The sequence below is a fragment of the Phragmites australis genome, chromosome 2 (assembly GCF_958298935.1).
Source record: "Phragmites australis chromosome 2, lpPhrAust1.1, whole genome shotgun sequence".
NCBI classification, from domain to species: domain Eukaryota; kingdom Viridiplantae; phylum Streptophyta; class Magnoliopsida; order Poales; family Poaceae; genus Phragmites; species Phragmites australis.
The window spans coordinates 43,387,188-43,401,700 of NC_084922.1; the positions used below are offsets into that span (position 1 = coordinate 43,387,188).

Consider the following 14,513-nt stretch of genomic DNA (forward strand, 5'->3'; position numbering starts at 1 on the left):
TGACCCAATGCCGGGCGGCGCCAAGCTGCTGCCTACCTGAGACCGACGTTCCTGTCGCGGGCTGAGCTGATGGCGGCCGCAGCCCGCAGCCAGCCAAAGGGCGTTGGTCTGACACGCTGCGCCTGTTCATCAGCCAGCCAAAGTGCGTTGGTCGGACGGGATCACAGGAGAGCTGTTTCAGCTAAAATCAAACGTAAGAATAAAGAGAAGGTTGGCAATGAAAAGGAAAACACGAATATTTAGGAAGAAGAAGAAGAAAATAAAGAACTGGATCACCTAGCTCTTAGTCACCTGAGTTGTGATTTGCATGTTATACCTAGGAAAAAGAAATCCAGTTTTTTTAAGAAAAACAAACCTCAAAGGGGATGGTGGTAAAAAAACATTTTCATAGTTCTAGATGAAAGACCTTAGGCACTTTTGTGGGGTTGTAATTTCTTATAGAGTTGGACTCAAGCACATGGCACATCAGGCGGTATTTTTACGGGAATTAATATTTTGGTGTTTGACATTTGGATTATCATTGAAGGGGAGTTCTTTTTAAAGTACCAGCTAAGAAATAAGGAAGATGGCTTTCAATAAATTTTGATGAGGTATATGGTGCTGCACAACCAGAGTTTAAAGATAGTTTGTTGAGTTAGTTCATGTTTGCCGCGTAGAATTGTTACCATTGGTATTTGGGGGGAGATTTTAATATTATTAGAAGCACCACTGAGAAAAACAATAATAACTATGATGATATAGAAAGACGAGGGTCTTTCAATTATAACATGGAGACCAAGTAATACGAGGGGACGAAGCTCTTAAGCACATATCACTCAGTATTCTAAAGATATGTTTTGTCCAGAATAGTCATTTTTTAATAATTGAATCTCAAAGGTGGACATACCACAAATGTCCGAGGCTGAGAATGCTATGCTTAATGAGTTGTTCACTAAAAAATAAGTGAAAGATGCAGTATTCCAAATGAAACATAACAAAATGCCAGGCCTGATGGCTTTTCCATTGAATTCTATCAAATTTTTTTGGAAGTCATTAAAAAGTATTTGGCACTTTTTTATGCGTTTTATGAAGGTTCACTACCTCTCCTCAGTCTAAACTTTAGGATAATCACTATGTTGCCTGAGAAATCTCATGCATGTCAAACCCAACAATTTAGACCAATTTGTCTATTAAATGTGAGCTTCAAGATCTTCACTAAGATGAGGCTCAATAGACTTGTGGGCATGGCTAAAAATGTAGTTAGACTAACCCATACTGCTTTTATGCCAGACAGTTTTATTATGGAGGGGACAATCATTCTATATGAGACAATTCATGAGATCCACATAAATAATCTTAATAGGGGCATCTTAGAGCATGATTTTGATAAGACTTATGACAAAGTCAAATGGTATTTTCTTCAACAGACATTAAGGATGAAGGGCTTCTCTGAACAATGGTGTGAATGGATAGAGCAATTTGTCACGAAGGGCAGTGTAGGAGTGAAGGTTAATGATGATGTTGGGAGGCTATTTCAGTCTAAGAAAGGGTTAAGACAGGGTGATCTTTTTTTCACCTATCCTTTTTAATATATTAGTGGATATGCTAGCTATTTTAATTGCAAGAGCAAAAGAAGATGGTCAGATATGGGGTGTTGTCCCTCATGTAGTCGATGACGGCATGTCAATTCTCCAATATGCATATGATACAATACTTTTTATAGATCATAATTTTGAACATACTAAGAATATGAAGATTTTGTTGTGTGTTTTTGAGTAATTATCTGGCTTAAATATTAATTTCCATAAGAGTGAATTATTCTACTATGGTGAGGCAAAATTGTACGAGGAACAATACTCTCAACTTTTCGGATGTGAGATAGGTGATTATACTTTTAGGTACCATGGTATTTGTATGCACCATAGATTGTTACAAAATAAGGATTGAAAAGTGATAGAAGACAAATTCGAAAAGAAATTGAGCGGTTGGAAAGGCTTTCTATGTTCATGCTATTATTTTTTGAAGTCCGTGTTGGGGTTTTAAAATTTTGGATTATTATTTGTCTAGATTTTTCTGACAATACGATGGGCATAAAAAGAAATACAGAACATATTCTGTAGGTCTAAGAATAAAGGGAGGCTGAACATAATAGACCTTGGGATCCAAAACAAAAGTTTACTGAGTAAATGGTTATTTCAACTGATTAATAAGGATGATGTATGGCAGATTCGAGTTAGGGACAAATACCTTGATGGCAAGATTATTACTTACGTGGAGAAAAGCCTGAGGTTTCCTATTTTTTGTCGGCCTTATGAGTATCAAACCTCTCTTCGTTAGTTTACAAGACGCACACAAGTTAGATTATGAAAAGGTAAATAGTTAGACAATAATACTCTAAAAGCATATAATACCCATATGGTGCATCGGAAACAGGCGACGATAGCAGAAGTGCATAACTTAGAACTATCGAATGTATCCTTTGGTAGAGCGACTATGGACGACAAACTAGAGACCTGGCATAGTCTTGTAACTAAGATAGTTTCAGTTCAGCTTCTAAGCAACATGATAGTTTTAGATGGTCCTTACATCACAGTGAAGCATTTATTATTAACTCTATGTAGGGCGTTGCTAGACTCTAATGTGATAAATACCAACTGATATTCGTGGAAGCTTAAGCTTCCTTTTAAATTAAAGATTTTTCTTTAGTACTCGTGTAAAAGAGTCATTTTAACTAAAGACGCTTAGTAAAACCAAACTGGCTAAGGAATGATAAATGTTGTTTTTTAAATAGTGACAAGACTATTCAGTAATTTTTTTAATGCAATTTTGCTAAGCTTATTTGAGTATTTGACAAACTGGATTTGAGGGGATCACAGATTCACAGGCCAACAGCGGGGTGGGAACTGGGAAGCGTCTTTCGGATAGCGCGAGCGCAGCAGCCGGCCGCTGAAACCCGCAGCCGCCTCACTCGGTCGTCGTCCTCCCCGCGCGTAATGCTTCGCGTCCCCGCTCTCCTCCCGCTTAAACCCTCAACCCCAACCATCAGCTTGAGCCCCATCCGCCGCAGCCATGGCCGACGCCCCAAACCCCTCTCAGCCTCCTCCGCGCCTCCTCCCCCTTCGCCGGCTTCACGGTCGCCCAAGCCGACCCCGAAACCGGAACCACCAAAACCCAAACACGAGACCCGCAGCCAAAACCCAGAGGATCCCGCCGCCGCAGGGTTCCCCGCGACGAAGCCGCGCAAGCCGCGCCGCGGGCGCCGTGGCGAGACGGTGGCAGTGGAGGACTTCGTCCGCGGCCGCCTCGAGCAGGTCTTCGCCTCCATCCGGGAGCGCAACCCCGAGGTCCTCGAAGGTAAGGGCGACATCCTGAAGCAGAAGGACCAGGAGGAGCAGTTATCCGATGAGGAGGAGAGGGAAAAGCCGGAGGATGGAGAGGGGGAGCAGAAACCCGTGGTGGATGAGGAGGACCCGAGCTGGCCGCTGGACGCCGACGTCGGGTGGGGGATTCGGGCTTCGGAGTACTTCGACAAGCACTCGATCAAGAACGTGACGGTGAACGGGGTGGAGATCGATTGGGAAGGGGAGGTCGACGAGGGCTGGGTCAAGGAGATCAATTGCTTGGAGTGGGAGGGATTCGCCTTCCACCCCAGCCCACTGGTTGTCCTAGTATTCGAGCGCTACAACCGGTAAGAATCAGCCGTCCCTGTTTAGTTTCGATTCCTAAGCTGTTCACATTATGTTTGGAGCAGACTGGTTGTTATTCACGCACCACCAAACTTTCTGTTTGTAACTGTGGTGGCTGTGAATTGCGAATCCAACGAGGCAACGAGCCCAAAAAATTCAGAACTGCCCTAGGACTGACAGATAAACGGGTTTCAGTGTCTGGAATTTCTCAGGATGCTCTGAGTTGCCCCATAAGAATTGAAGTTTTATTAGTTTCTTTGCAGGACGTTTTGATAGTTTAGTATTGAATTGTACGTGATGTTGTGCTTTGTAGGGCTGCTGACAATTGGAAGTTTCTTCAAGAATTGGAAAAGGCTGCTAAGGTATACTGGAACACTAAAGATCGGCTGCCTCCTCGGGTGAGTGTGAATAATACATTTTCATTAGTTGGCAAGGTTACTCTGGTGTTTGCACAGGTGCTAAGTTATGTTTTTCAGACCGTGAAAGTTGATATAAATATCGAGAGAGATTTGGCATATGCACTTCAAGTAAAAGAATGTCCACAATTATTGTTCCTCAGGGGAAATAAGATCTTATATAGAGAAAAAGGTTAGTCCAACTAACATGCTAACCTAACCCCTTATATTTGTGTAGCTTTGGTAATATATTAAGTCCCAATATGATGTTTATTATTGAAAATAAGATAGTTATCGATAAGTTGCATTCCTTTTGTGATGCTTGCTATTTCAATTGCCAAGATTTCTACTATGTCAGTACATGATTGTCTTTCACGCTGATTGAGTTACAGAGATAAGAACTGCGGACGAGCTAGTCCAAATGATTGCCCATTTTTACTACAATGCAAAGAGGCCATCCTGCGTTAATCCTGAAGCCATTGCTCCTCTCTAAGTTCCTGCACACAAGTCCTGAGATACTGCCCTATTCTTGACTTTGTGCCAGTGCTTTCTGGTAAGCTTTTCATCTAATGCTTACCCTAATACCCTATTGCCTATTCAAAACTTCAACAGTACTGGCTATTGTTCTCTTTAACGCTTTATTCTCTGTATTTATCTGATGCAGGAAAAATATGCTCCTAATTTGGTCATTTTCCAGGCATGCTAGTTATGCCAGTGTGAAGCTGATGCTTGAACGTCCAAAATATACCTGGAAGAAAACCCATCTCAATGGTGGTTGCCCCAAGTTGGGAAGGTGTTGAACTAAATCATGTATTTCGATAAGCTTGAATTCATCGTAGTATAGTCTACCAAAACACAGCTTTCATCTGTCATTATGATATTCTGGATAGTACAGGGGAGAGTGCTTAGTTCAATTTTCAGTTCCCTCATCTTATACCGCTTTTTACCACTGCATGGCTAAGCATATATATAGTTGCTCCACATTTTTCATCAAAAGGTACAAAGGTGTTTGGAGCTTCTTCTTCCGCTAAATCGATTAACCTTTTGGCCTTCCATTGTTGAATCCATGCATCCTTGTTTGGAACATAGATAGTCATATGGTGTAAGAGCAGAATCTTGGTGCAAGCTGAAAACTTACTCTAGTGTTATTTTAAGTCTTCACCTTCTATGCTATAATCAAATATTCTAATGTAAAACTGGCCTTGTCCGCTTTTTAGTCACTGCAACTAGAGTAGGTTTAATTTAGGGTTGTGAACTTGCTGTTTCAAGAAATGCAAAATGCTAGTAGTGTAGTGCTTTCTAAGCATGGATACGATGAAAGGGAGCAGTAAATTTTCCCCCAACATATACACCAGTGTCAACATGTAAGGCATTGCAATCAAGTGCATGCTGTTGATTTCACCGACACACTGCGTATAACAAAGGAGGGCAACCAGCCGTCTGCTTAAATGGGCTACTCTCCCAGCAAAACAGAACAGACACTTCTGTAGACTATACAGTGCAGTATTATGCCCTTCGAACATATCTGAACTAAACCCAGCAAATCAGGCGCATGATATGGACGACGAAGAGGATGACGCGACGCACAACGCCGGCGCAGCTGCCACCTCCGCACCCCTACTGCACAGAAGCTGAGAGATTGCGTCGTCCCCCATGGCCTCCGCCATCTGGAGCGGCGTCACGCCGCGCCTGGTCTTGGCGTTGACGTCGGCGCCCATGTCGAGCAGCAGCTCCACGGCCTCGTCGTGGCCGCCCTCGACGGCGAGGTGCAGCGGCCTGTGCCCCTCCACGTCCTCGCACTCGATGTCCATGCATCCCGACCCGGCGAGCAAGGCGATCGCGTCGCAGTGGCCCTTGATCGCGGCCAAGTGGAGCGCCGTCAGGCCGTACTGGTCGCGGCCGCGGACGCCTGCACGCTTGCTGATGAGGGACTCGAGGCTCTGGAGGTCGCCGCGCCTCGCCGCCGTCATGACCAGCTCCCACCGTTCCAGGACGTCCACCACTTCTTGCTGCACGCACCAAGCACAATCGCCGTTACATTAGTGGACAGTAATGGGATTGCACTGGCTACTATCGTTCGCCGTCCTACTCCTATCATGATTCACGAGCACGACGACGCTTGTCACATAAGCCAAGTTGAGTGCACCCTCCAGCTGATCCATGCCGTGATTCCTCCTGTCTGTTCTGTTCGTTGTCAGATTAGTATATGCGGTTTACCGCAAGGGTTGTTGTGACGAATCTATGTCCAGTTAAAGAAGCAACATCTGAATTCCCTGAATAAGTGTCGGAATGAGACAGTAAGAACGACAACCAGGTAGATTCGGGTCGCTTACGTATCCCTTCTCGCGCGCCACGTCCAGTGGAGTCCTCCCGCGCGCATCGGCCGCCGATGTGTCAGCGCCCATATCCACAAGCGCCGCCGCTACCTCTGCTTCGCCAGCCGCGGCCGCCGCGTGCAGAGCCGTCCTCCCCTCGCGATCACGCGCGGCCAGGGCCTCCGGCCCCAGCCGCCTCACCCCTTCGATGTCTCCTCTCGCTGCAGCCGCGTGCAGCGGTGCCCACTGCTCGGCGTCGGGCACCGCAGCCTCGGGCTCAAGGAACGGGAGGAGGTGCGGCTGCCGGCGCAGGATGAGGCGCACGGCCGCGGCGTCCCCGGCGTCCGCGGCGAGGCGGAGCAGGTACGGCCCGCCGAAGAACACGCGGAGGCGGACGGTGCTCACGACGTTGCTGTTGTCTGTGCCGGAGGCCCCAGAGTCGAGCTGCGCGGCGGAGAACGCGGAGAGGACGAGGAAGCGGTCGGCGCGGGAGCGCGGGAAGGACGGAGGCGCGTGCTGCTGCGGGCGGAGCACGACGCGGAGGGAGGCGGAGGAGAGCGGCGGCACGACGCCGCGCGGGGGGCTGACGAGGAACTTGAGCGGGGAGGAGGTCTGGACCTTGAAGGCGACGGTGAGGGACGGGTGCAGGGAGCGGAGGCGGAGGTCGGCGGAGCACTTGGAGTTGGGCTTGAAGTCGATGACCACCTCGTCCTCCGCCACCTCCAGGAGCTGCTCAGGAGCCGGCGCGGTGGCTGGCGCGGCGGTTGTTGAGGAGGCTGGCTCCGCCGTGGCCATTTCTTGGAAGGGGAGGTAGATGAACGAACGAGTGTGTTAAGGAGTGGAGCCAGCAGTGGAAGCATCAAGCATGGAATGGTGGCTGGCTACCTTGGACGGCGCTTTTGATGTCACGCTGGATGGGAATGGAGGGAATGTTGATCTTCTGTGCCTTACTAAATGCCTATGTTTGCGTGAGCAGGCTCGTCACCTCTTCTCACTGTGCTCTTTGAGTCTTCAGTTCCTGCATATTACCTGTTGTATCTGTATAGTGAAAATCTAGGCCAGTGAGGTCTCAATTCACAAATGAGAAACATTCATGTCTTAGCTGTTCCCCCTTTCTCCCAATGCAAGCTTTACACTGCTCTCTCGCTACTTATTAGTTGTTACTACTAGTTCATGCTCACAGCGGTTAACTCCCATGACTCAGCTGTGCCTGCTGCCCGTGCAGACTCGCTGGATCCCGCGTGTCCCTCAATCGCATGGTAAAACAAGGGGACCATCAGGGAATGATGGGGCAGGGCTACGATCGATCAGGCCCCGGACGCGCTAGCGCACGTCCCATTCAGAACGGGTGGCGAGTCACGCCGGGTGAGCAAGCAGCCAGCACGCACCGCACACTACAGTGCCCTCGTGAAAGGCCCCATCAGCCACCACCTCGCGTGCGGGCGCGGCCTGCGTCACGCGACAAGATCCTGGCGCCCGGTTGGCGAGCCCCCGCGGCTAAGCCAGCCATGTGCCGACGCCCTCTCCCCAAATTGCCGTTTGTCGCGCACGAATCCGCACAAAAGCGGGGCTTGGCCGCGTCCACGAGCTCTGCGTGCTCCAGCATCGACCTCACGTATTACGCGCGGCTTGGCGATACGCGCCTGAGCAGAGGCCCGGTCGGGGAGGTAGAAAACTCTGCTCCGGGAGGACGCTGCCGCTGCCCAACAACTACGCTCCCTGGTTTTTATGTGTGCTCAGTAGAACTCGCCTCGATCCGTGAAAGTTAGCTGGGTGCACTGCTGAACCAGATCGACATTCTCCGCAGCATATGTAATATATTTAGAAGATAGAAATCTGAGAGTGTCGTGACCTTATCTTCACGTTGGGTTGGATGCATCGATCGATTTAGATCCAACTCCTCGTTTATGCGATGTGAGAAGGATATTCACCGTCGATTCTCATGCCGATCAAATGCGGCATGCTTTGAGATATCTGCAGATGTTACTGGAACCATTGCACCGAGGTTTCCGTACACCGCATACACGGACCGCTAGGATGTTAAATGTTATGCACCGCAGCGGTATAGGTTCCGCCTGTTGATAAACAAACAGGCATTAAAATTTTTTGACTATATTTGTACTTGTATCACAAAGGCGTTTGTAGTCCAACGGTTAGGATAATTGCCTTCCAAGCAATAGACCCGGGTTCGACTCCCGGCAGACGCATTATACCCTTTTTTTGCTTAGCTTAACCACTAGCTAGTGGTCGCAAGCCCCTAGTTCTTGAATCTTGTAGGCATGTGGCTATCTAATTGAAGTGGGCCGGGCTCCATTATATACTAGCCGGCCCTAACTATATCGGCCTCTTGGGCCGACCTTATCAATCTCCTGAAATGGGCTTATGTCTAATGTCCAAACTTGCTTTGCGAGCCCGAGCTCACTGGCCTGTGGGTATGAACAATGGCATGGTTGAATACTTGAGAGAACTCTGTAGGGCTTAAAGAGCGTGTCTACTGTCTAACAATATAGTCAATCACGGCTATAAAAATTATTAAGATCATATATATAGATAACACTTCTAATAAAGTAGTTAAATTGTTTTTTTAATTTAATATGGATCTACATATAATAGGTTATTATGGATATATTTGGTTTCTTTACTTACTTAGCAAAGTTAAGCAAGACAAACCTTACCAGAAGAGAAAAGTTAATTTAGCTCTCCCTCAAAAGATTTTTTTTTTGCCATCTTGTCTAAATTCAAAACAAATAAAAGAACCAAATATGCTTGCTGGTCCTCTAGCAAGGCTAGATAAAGATGGGGAAAAAACCAAACATAACATAAAAGTACAAATGTAATAGTAGTAACTAGGTTTTCTTTATTCTCGTATTAACTCTTTTCCACATAAACAAAAAATATAGCGTGATCATCTCTATAGCTAGCTGACGTGGATTGTTGAAGATGCCATAACAGTAGCATCCCGATCGGTCCTATCTGCAAGCAAAGGCAACGCTAATCAGCATCATTTTGTTAGACGATATGACAAAAGCGAAGCATGGAGGGTTCAAGATCCTCCCTAATCCACTCCCTCCCTAGTCTCAAAAGCTTAGCACACCGAGAAGTCGGGTGAGAGAGACACAGGGTTATGCCATGAGCAAAGTGACATCCCACCAACATCATAGGATTACGATATGTCGGTATTGAAACCTCACGGCTAAAAACATGTCAGCCACGCAATCTGCTAAGATGGGTCGATTAATCGAATCCCAGCCACTGATGCTCCACAGAGATGATTAGGCCATCCAAATCGATGGCAGCAGCAGGACAACACGTCGGCACATGCCTCTGCCAGGCTTTGGTTCGCAAAAGCGAGATCGAGTCAAAATCTTCTTTTCGCTCAGACTATTCGCTACCAAATAATTTTGTGGCATCAGATGGGACCGTCCTGTGCCGCATACGGAGGTGACTAGGTGAGGTGAGGTGCAAGACTCCACGCACGCATGCGGGCACGGGACACCCACCATCACGTGGTACGCAACATTCAGCATATTCTTGACATTGGGCCATGGGCGGGATGTTATCTAAAATATAAAAGCACCAGTTGAAAACTAAAGTATGTGCACTTCAAAATATGTATACGGAACAACCAACACTCTTAGATCAATTCTTATCAATGTATCTAACAACTTGGATTTGTTTCATGCCGTGCCATTGCATCCAACAACTGAGATTCGCATATGACACAACACTTGTCATATTCACCCCAATCAATTTAGAAACCTCTGATCAGTTTGTATTTGCAATCAATTAACAAATGCTATCAGCATTAAATATCCTTAATAGACCGTTATTTCATTCCATCTATATCCAATAATCAATTAATCTTCTTTCAAAATACCGTCCAAATCAATTAATTTGGTTCCAAAATATCACCCAAATATATTAACCTCCTTCCAAAATACCATTCAAATCAATTAATCTCATTTGAAAATACAGCTTCAATCAATTAGTCATGATCAATTTGCACACACTCTCCTCTCATAAATCTTTATCGCATGTCACAATTCTCTCCTCAAATACGGGCTTATGTGATCTCCTACTTCAAACCACCTATGCCACCTTCGGGGGCCACGATCATTCCATGTCGCCGTCACGCATCCACAACCATCCTATGTCGCCGTCACGCATCCACAACCATCCCATGTCATGTTCCTGTGCCGGCAGCCACCTCCTTCCCACGTTGTGAGGTGAGGCATTAGTTTCACCATTTAATTTACAGTATTCAGGATTGCTCATGTTCTTATGTAGCATGTTACTTTTTCTTATGTTTTGTTGGTTCTAACTTTTATGGATACTTATGCATATCTCCTGTTTGTTGAAATACCATAATGCAAGTTCTATTTGCCAAACACAATCTATGCAGAAAAAATCCGTTATTTGCTATGTTATATTTAAGTGGTCATGGATCAAATACTTTCATTTTTTTTTTCTCGTTACTTCAGAAGATTGGAATTGAAGAATAACTATGAGTCTACAAAATATAGTAAAAGATCCTAGTTAGCACTTGTCACAAGATATCTTAAGGAGTTATTTTCACTTTTCAAGTATAAAATCATTTAGACTCGTACGCTATGTACTTGTTTAACTTCCGACTATTGTATTTTTTAACTGCATTTTGAATATTTCATTTCACTTTGTTTATGTGTATCAAGTCGCAATGATTTGTGGATTGCAGACTTAAGGACATGTTGTGTTAAGAAGATATTTAAAATAAGAACTGTTAAATGAAGCCTTCCTTTAGATATTTAAAATGATTTTGTATAGATAGCCTCTTGTCACATGAATCCTAATTTTGAAAGGTTTTGGATCTGATGCCATTGCTGAGTGAAAAGATATCTAAAATGGTTTTGTACTTCTGTGTGCCACCAAATCAAAATTGATACCTGATTATTGTGATGTGCAGGAATGAATAGGAAGCAAACAAAGGGCAGGCCATAGAAACTTGCAATTGAGTCTTAATTAATCAGCACCCAATTTGCAGTACAAACTCCATGGCTTATTTGCTTAGGCGTGAATGCATCTACTTGGCTGGGCGGCGGTCGGAGACTTACACCAATTTCATGCCACAGTGGAGGTAGCACGAGCATTGCGTGGAAGAGTCGTCACTTGTGGTCTTTGTGGATGTGTTCCACGCCTGGACCTGGTTGGTCACGCTCGTGGAAAGGAATTTCTGGGGCAGCTGGCGGTGAGGCCGCGGACAATTTCTTTGAGAGTTTATTATGTGTGTTGTGTTCATAGATGCTTAAACGACCTCTTAAGCATTTTTAACTAATTGCTCCTGTGAAGTCTTATTAGGATCTGTTTGTTTTAGTCTGTTTTTAGCTTTTATTTCTGTTAAAAGTCTAGAAGTCAGAAGATTAAATAGATGAGTTTACTGAAAAGAGTCTTCTGAGAAGACATAAACCTATTTTTGAAGAAATAAATTAGAAGCTGAGAAGTTAGCTGAGAGTAGTTTTTCTGAGAAATAGTGTGCTGAGAAACTAAAAAATTATTATAAAATTCAATAACTAAAATATAAGCAACTTTTTAGAAAAACAAATACATAACTTTTTTCTAAAATCAAAAGTAAAAACCTAAATAAATAGACTCTTGATTTGTATGCTTCTCAAAGTATACTACGAGTACTTCAGAAAAACCTATTTGAGACCGGCGCGTGGGGACTGGGGAAGCACACGATGGTGCTGTACTTCACCAGCCTCTGAGGTATGCGCAGGATGGCTGAGCCGTGCGCCGTCCTGCTTTATTTATCTTCCACTTATGTATAAGACAAAATTATGCTTGGAGGCCTCTGAATAATTGAAGTAAAATTGCAAGACCTACTCCAATGGCTCAGTTTGAGCTCGTCGTGCATTCAAGATCTCATGTGCAAGTGCAGATGCAAATATTGAATATGTGCGAAGAATGAGACGTGCATATGCTCTGTTCAGGCGCCTGTCGCGAAAGACCCCTTGCCGTATAGATAATGTTTGGTGAAAGCATATTGTTCTATTGTTTGCTCTTTAAGTTACTGTATGATAATTACGTTCTTCAGTTTGTATCATTTTTATTTTTACCTTAGACGATAAGATGGGCGTATTTTCACTATCTTAAATTGAGTAGCTTTAAGGATATATCCTTAGTTTTTTATTTATCTATTATTTTTATTTCGCGAAAATTTTCAACTCTCAATATAGTATTACTGATCTCACGTGTGTGTAATACGTGGTTGCTAGTCTAATTAAACACGCCTGTAGCTGATCAGTCCATGGTCAATGGAACCAACTCATGGATCGAGCAATAAGCACGACTTTCCATCACCTAATTAAAAACCTGTCCGGAGGCGAGGTCGCCAAGATTCTCCTCTTTTTGGGTCACTGGAAGCTCGTCAAATTATCAGTGTCTCTTGGAAGTATGGAACGAGAGAAAAAAAAAAGACAATTTACTCGTGTAATCCAGTCTTTGGAGAAAAAGAAAAATGTCAAACGGCACAAACTTTCCTTCTCGAGAAAATACAAACAGTACTAACGTTAGCTACTGCAAGGCTTTGCTGGGAAAGAGGAGTAAGGACTAGCGTGCTGTTGGCTAGCATTCACTCCCTTCGTGCTCATGGCTGCATCCGTTGCTTGGAAGCATCGTCTTCCAACACTGGCAGACTGGCAGTTCGGATTTCAGTAGTTGCTAGCTGCAGAGACGGTTCAGAGTAAGAGGGGAGCTGGAAATCCAGACAAAATGGGCAAACAAAAAATTCAGACTGAAAAGTCTGTACACTAACATGCATGTCCCTGTTGCTCCATCGATTGCACTATTGCACGTAGGATTGAACGGAGAAAGCCGGGCACGCAATAATTTCACGGTGCGAACCAAACTCGCATGCTTACTGATAAAGCCAGCATGTCATCAGTTACTGTCATACGGAGCTGGAGTACCCATTGAGTAGTCTGTCTGAACAAGCATATGATGGTACTCCTACAAGGCTACAAGGTTTCATCACCGTATACAAGAATCCATGCGAGTGTTGAAGTTAACATGACAGGTCTTCGGAAAAGAAGTTAACAAGACTTCGAAACTCTATTCACTAACAACCCTTACTATTTTTTGGACGAACAACAACCCTTATTCTACAATTAGATTTTGACCCTTTGATCCGTATACTACACTCCAAGCTTTAATAGCAGGCATAGAGATAAGGTGACCCACGACCACTGGGCAGTGTGGTCGGGATGGATGCCAGGAAATTAAAGGCTAAGTTCACATGTTTGCCATTAAGAAACAGCAGGGGTACTTTTTTTAAAATACAAAGTCGCAGGCACACACATGTATGTATATTATACTTACATCCACACATATTTATATAGATATGTCCTAACATATATATATAAGTAAGATTAGATACATAATTTTATATAATACGAAAATATATTTTGACCATTAAAAATAGGAGCAATTTGATAGGTACCATCGCATAAATCATAAAAATTAAAAAATACCATCGCTGTTGGAATGACATATAACACTTTTATAATGATATCTATATAATTTTATCTTAAAAATATAAGTACCTATATCAAATCTAAAACTTGAAGCCAAACGGACATGTTTCACCGTAAGATACTAACCACATGAGATTTCGCAATCAGCAGGAATACACTGAGTAGCATATAAACAAGAGAGAGAAGACGTTCACACGCTGGGCCATGCTTTTTGTGCGAATCAGCAGATTCAGCACCGGCCACCGCGTCCGCCTGCCCACGGCTGACTCTCCTCGCGTTAAAGCTAAACAGAGGCAGCCGCACTCTTTTCCTAATCACCATGCGACCCTCCTTCTCCATCAAATATTCAAATTGCGCATGCTATGTCAGGATCCGTCGCCTTTGGTGAAAAAAGTTTTGACAGATATTCATGGTTCATGATGATGCTTAGGTGATGCTGCTGTCTATTGTTTAGATGGTATCCTTTATATCGTCATAAGCGCAATTCTGCATATTCCCTTTTGTCGGATTATACATCGTTGATTATGTGTACCTCCGTCCCTCCATCTAGTTTCCTTCCTACTGTGGAGGTTATCTTGGTTAGTCACGCATAATCTCTATGCATACATATTTTTCTACTTCTATATTAAC

General features: G+C 44.4%; 2 protein-coding genes and 1 non-coding gene across 4 annotated transcripts; 2 read left to right on the top strand and 1 right to left on the bottom strand.

The window, feature by feature from the left end:
- The first annotated feature begins 2,850 nt into the window (after nucleotides 1-2,850).
- On the top strand, nucleotides 2,851-4,974 carry LOC133909057 (thioredoxin-like fold domain-containing protein MRL7 homolog, chloroplastic). 2 transcript variants are annotated; one of them, XR_009908297.1, is made up of 5 exons: nucleotides 2,851-3,667; nucleotides 3,979-4,063; nucleotides 4,142-4,253; nucleotides 4,453-4,613; nucleotides 4,725-4,974. XR_009908297.1 is itself a non-coding variant. In XM_062351333.1 (4 exons), the coding sequence occupies exons 1-4, from the start codon at nucleotides 2,973-2,975 to the stop codon at nucleotides 4,551-4,553; spliced, it is 993 nt and encodes a 330-aa protein (XP_062207317.1). In that variant the 5' UTR covers nucleotides 2,851-2,972; the 3' UTR covers nucleotides 4,554-4,614. The 2 variants fall into 2 exon arrangements, 1 of the variants encoding a protein (XP_062207317.1); XM_062351333.1 differs by lacking the exon at nucleotides 4,725-4,974 and having other exon boundaries at nucleotides 4,453-4,614.
- A 443-nt stretch (nucleotides 4,975-5,417) lies between these two features.
- LOC133909056 (protein VAPYRIN-like) lies at nucleotides 5,418-7,547 on the bottom strand. Its single transcript, XM_062351332.1, has 2 exons — nucleotides 6,394-7,547; nucleotides 5,418-6,069 (listed from the first exon to the last, which is right to left on the bottom strand). Exons 1-2 carry the CDS (start codon nucleotides 7,168-7,170, stop codon nucleotides 5,605-5,607), a joined length of 1,242 nt encoding a protein of 413 aa, XP_062207316.1. The 5' UTR covers nucleotides 7,171-7,547; the 3' UTR covers nucleotides 5,418-5,604.
- A 963-nt stretch (nucleotides 7,548-8,510) lies between these two features.
- Nucleotides 8,511-8,582, top strand: TRNAG-UCC (transfer RNA glycine (anticodon UCC)). The gene has a single exon. It is a non-coding gene; the product is annotated as a tRNA-Gly (tRNA).
- The last annotated feature ends 5,931 nt before the right edge of the window (nucleotides 8,583-14,513 follow it).